At 53.7% G+C, this 4,929-nt stretch overlaps 1 protein-coding gene across 1 annotated transcript in view; it reads left to right on the top strand.

The window, feature by feature from the left end:
- The window catches only part of PHACADRAFT_110063 (uncharacterized protein), a 2,580-nt gene extending 897 nt beyond the window's left edge, over positions 1 to 1,683 (top strand). The window contains exons 2-7 of the mRNA XM_007389955.1: positions 253 to 443; positions 498 to 632; positions 689 to 886; positions 937 to 1,048; positions 1,105 to 1,263; positions 1,326 to 1,683. Coding sequence (XP_007390017.1) covers positions 253 to 443; positions 498 to 632; positions 689 to 886; positions 937 to 1,048; positions 1,105 to 1,263; positions 1,326 to 1,553 — 1,023 coding nt within the window. The 3' untranslated portion in view covers positions 1,554 to 1,683. The remainder of the gene's footprint in view (positions 1 to 252; positions 444 to 497; positions 633 to 688; positions 887 to 936; positions 1,049 to 1,104; positions 1,264 to 1,325) is intronic.
- Positions 1,684 to 4,929: the final 3,246 nt, after the last annotated feature.

The raw sequence follows: 4,929 nt of genomic DNA, 5'->3' as shown, positions 1-4,929 counted from the left end.
TGCGTCTCGCTAGAACCCAGCTCTGCCTCCTCGGCTTGGCCACGGCAGCGACGGCAGTGGACTTCAACCCAACGAACAACACCGCTGGCTACGACACGTCGCGCATCGGACCCACGAACGCAAACTGCCAACGTCAGATGTACAGGCTCGACATCACGAGCAACAACATCCAGTTCCAGAACGTTGACTCGAACGCAAATCAGGTGCGTTCGCCGTCGTGCGCCACGAACAGACGCTGACCGCTTCGAACAGACATACCTGATAGCACTGTTCCAAACGTTTGCGACATCAATGGCAAATTTCACCGAGATGTACGAGAAGCCAGACAAGCAATCGGTACACAACACCTACTCGCTGTCAGGCACCCTCTGTGTTCCGAAGAACGGCGCTAAGAACGTGTCCAACGTCCAGTTCCTCCTTCATGGCGTTGGCTTTGACTCAAGGTGTGAATATATCCGCACGTCTCTGTTCGGCACCTCATACTCACTGTGTCAAAGTTATTGGGACTTCATGCCGGATAATAGCACCGAGGAGTACAGCTACGTACATGCTGCCTCCGATGCCGGCTACGTCACCTTTCGCTACGATCAGCTCGGTACCGGGTTGTCGGAACATCCGCAGGACGCTTACAAGTACGTGACACTACTCGTGCGACAGCTTGCGATAAGCAATTGATCCTCATTTGCAGTGTTGTCCAGGCTCCTACCGACCTTGCCATTGCGACGAAGTTTGCACAGATGCTTCGCAATGGCGACATCGGCAATATGAAGTTCAACAAAGTTGTCGGTATCGGCCACTCGTACGGCTCCGTCCAGACTCAAGCACTATCCGCGGCGTCGCCTGACCTGCTCGACGCTGTCCTGCTTCAGGGTTTTTCAGTGAATGCGTATGTCATACCATGCGCGATCTACTTTGCACAGGCTCAAATCCTGACAGGACCGGACAACTTCCCTTCTTGACTGGTGGCGACTACCAGCCTGCGGTTGCTGTCGCACCCGACCGCTTCGCCGACAAGGGCATCTCGAATGCCTACGTCATCAACCAGTCTGTGAGTGTATAACGCGATGTCCGCATGCTGATTTCTAACTGACGCAATTTGTGTAGCCCTACAGCAACCAGTTTGACTTCTTCTACTTCCCGTACTTCTCCGACGCCGCTCTGCAACGTTCTTTCCAGACAGAACAGCCTGCGACACAGGGCGTCCTCTTCACGCAGACGGTGATCATGCAGAACGCGACTAACTTCAAAGGCCCTGTCCACGTCGTGCGTCCCCTTTTCTCTCTCTCTCTCTCTCTCTCGTGTTAGGCTTCTCACACTGCCTGCAGGTGACTGGTGCGCAGGATCTCCCGTTCTGCGACCGCGACTGCTATGCCGTCCCGCCTGGCAGCCCGTACCCGAACGTGCCGTCGTACGTGAAGACGCTCTACCCGAACGCTCGCAACTTCTCGGTGTACATACCCGCAAACACGGGACACGGAGTCAATGCGCACTACTCGGCGCCGGAGACATACAAGGAAATGTTACAATTTGTGGACTACGCCCTCTCGTCGTGATGTACGCGGGAGAAGTGGGGTTATTGACGCGTTTGCGTTAGGGAAGTCGAATCTGCATGTATACGCTCTTGCGGAATTTATGTACTCCTGACAGTGGCGACTAGCGTTCATGGAACATGCGGTGTCAGTGATGCCTTTACAAATGCAAAGCGGAGTGTTGAGCAAGGCAAGCACGACCACAACTTGGTCTCAACTTCTGCAGATAGACTTCAGCAAACCGGGGTGTCGGGGCCTATTTAGCGACGCATTGGGAAGTTACTCGCACCACTGACCTGCGATGGCCGAGGGGGGCACCATGGGTCGGGCGTCCCGGTGAATCATGGCTCTGAGCATTTTCTCCCGGAAGCCTGTTTGGGCACCGCCGCGGCCGTAAGACGTTTACGTTCAAGGCTGAGCTGTGCTTACCGCCGTCACAGGCCTTGCAGCTGCAACCAGAAACAATAGTTACCCCTGGACCATTGAATTTACGGAACACGAAGTTCAAAAAAGCCGTGGGCGCGAGTGCGAACGAAGTGTCACGCGTCACGCGTCGCGTCCGCCGGCGCATATACGCGGGGCAAAATGGACTACTGTACTCTTTTTCTTTTTCTGCGAGAGCTAGGTGAACTTGCACCAGCTTGTTGGGATGGAGCTAAGGCTAGTCTCGATCTAGGGAGCCATGGGGGCAGATATGCAGTGTACTAGCATCAATAGTGAAGGACATACACAGCAAAGAGCGCACTGTAAATTATGCAGACTCGACTAGGGACTTGGGCTTACTTAAAGCTCACATCACATGATATCTGATGCGCCGCCACCGGATCGACACATCCAAATCGTTTTTAGTCAGCAACGGGGACTACCGCCGCACGAGCCCCGCGCTGGTGCACACCCCGAAGCGTGAGGCATCTTCTGACGAAATACGTCCATGATGAGCAGGAGCTTCGCTGAATATTAATCTAACTCTAGACCTTGCTAATAGGACAAAATTTCAGTGAGAACTTTCCTCCGTCTTGCACAATTTGCACCAGGGGCAAAGCGGGTGTCAACTTTTTTGCACGCGGAGGTGACGCTGCGTCAACTGATGTCAAGTCGCTTAATAATCCGGGTAGCTTCCTAATTAGGAAATTGCAGGAGGTTGACAAGAGAGTTGACACAGCGTCGTCCCGCCCTTATGCAAAAAACCGGATTTGCCCCTGGTGTTGTCGCCGCCATCCCGCCACTGCCAACCATAAGCCCTTTGCTTAGATTACTCGTGCTGCGGAGTTCATCCCAGGCGGCGCGTCTTGCGATGCTGGGCGCGCCTTCATGCAGACAACCAGCATTCTGAATGTGACGAATTTCAAGATCTTATCCACGCTGTACGTCCTTCGTCCATTTCCTGTGGTCGGGTTCTCACATTAATTGCAGGTGATGGGGCACGAGGCCGCATGCTTGGGCACTCTTGGCGCACTTCAGCTGCTTTGGTCGGCCATGCGTAAGCATTTTTGACCAGCCTCCCTGGTGTATAGAGCTTATTCAATGCTCCGGTGTGCCTGCGGTTAAAAACCTTCTCTATAGGCCTCGGACTACATGCTCGACTGCTGGGGAGCCGCTAGATGCACCGCGATGCATGTGAGCGACGATGTGATGTATTGCGTGAGTGTTTATCTGCCCCCGAAGCGACACTAGGTACTGAAACGCAAGTTCTGCGGCCGAAAGCTCAGAATTCACCAAAAAAGCCCCCCCCCGCGAAAGATCGCTACCCCGCAGCCCCCATTTTCCCGACCTCATCGGAACCAGAATTACCACCCTGGCCACTTCCCAACGATGTAGCCTACGTCTGCAGATACAGGCCGGAGGTCGAAACTCTGACGTCCGGCGAAGCTACAGACTCGTAGTCGACCGGCGCAGATACCCCGACGACGGCAGCCATCAAGCAGAAGATGGAAACCGTTGACAGGAGGCCCTTCAAAGACGCTGAGAGGAAGCACAGTAGTCTGCGAAGCCAGAGTGGATGACCGTATTGCAGGTGAGCACTGCTAATAGTTTCGGGGGAGACTCGGGCTTGAAGCCTAGTTTCTTCCGATGCTATCAGATCGTCGACCTTTTCCTGATGTACTGATCGTACAAGGCATGTACCCGGTAGGAGCTCCAGTCAATGTGGCGATCGCCATGTTATGTGTCCTCTATGAACAAGTTGGTCGGCCCCTAGCCGTGGATCGTGAGCACTGACGCTCAGATGACTCGGGTCTCTGAGGTATCTGGCGCTTATTTACTTGCGCTCCCCCGAAACAGATTAAGGAATCGCTGATGGCTACATTATTCGTCAGCCCGCGCTCCAATGTTATGGGGAACCAGTTTCCTGACATAGGCCATATGTTTAACTCCATGCCAACCAGCTCGAGCTCATTTGCTCCCCTGATGCGTTCTCTCCGGACGATGCGTCCTACGAGCACTTCGCGCAGACGGCGATTACGCAGGGCGTGAGGACGCTCAACCCGAACGCGCTCGGCTCCTCGTTCATGACGTTAGCGCGCATACGCCACGCATCCAAGGCGCGCAGGAAGCTGCTGCAATCTGAGAAGTACGTGTTCCCTTTTTGACGTGAGGTGGATGATGCGCTCGTTGGATACATTAAATTGGTGATACAAATCTTTGTCCTAGGATGCCTGGAGCTGGCGGTAGTAATCTGATCAGCGGGGGTGTGTGGTATAGGTGATCTATATCCATTCGATACTTACGGGCTCGTGCAGGACGAGTGCTTGCGGGCAAGTACAGCCTGTACGGGGTCGCGGCATCGCAGTCCTCACATTCAGGCACCCTCCTAACGCACATCAACTTCTTCATGCAAGTCTCTACTTGCCGACAACTTGCATGCTACTGGAAATGGTAGTCTTCGTTGCATCTCGAGCCTGTTTGACATTTCAGTGCATCTAGTCCGTCTGTGGGCTCGGAGCATTTAGCCGCCCTTCCCGATACTACGAGATAGGTAATTTTTCTCGAAATCTCCACGGGCGCAATGGACGGCTAGGAAGCTGCCGTATATGGCGCAGTGCGTGAACGGTGGGGTTGAACGTACGGATGCCACTCAATCTCACGCGGAAGCTCATTTGTACACATGCGAGGGATATTGGACGCCACAGAACGAGGATTGCGGCCAGTATTCTTGAACGACCGTTACAAACATCTATCGATCTGCAGTCTTCCGCTCGTTCGGTATCCTGTGTTATGAGTCTCCATGAATACTGCCGTAGCAGGTCCGTTCTTTATGTACAAGTGAGTGCCTTTTTCACCTGATGCTTTGACGGATAGCCTGATATAGCTATTGACGGGCATGCTTGCCAATGGAGACCAGGATAGATACCATGTTGTAAGGTAAGTACCACCGTGTAACTACTCTCATGTACGAACCTGG

The sequence above is a fragment of the Phanerochaete carnosa genome, assembly GCF_000300595.1.
Source record: "Phanerochaete carnosa HHB-10118-sp unplaced genomic scaffold PHACAscaffold_1, whole genome shotgun sequence".
In the NCBI taxonomy this organism is placed as follows: Eukaryota; Fungi; Basidiomycota; class Agaricomycetes; order Polyporales; family Phanerochaetaceae; genus Phanerochaete; species Phanerochaete carnosa.
This window is presented reverse-complemented; position numbering and strand designations above follow the sequence as displayed.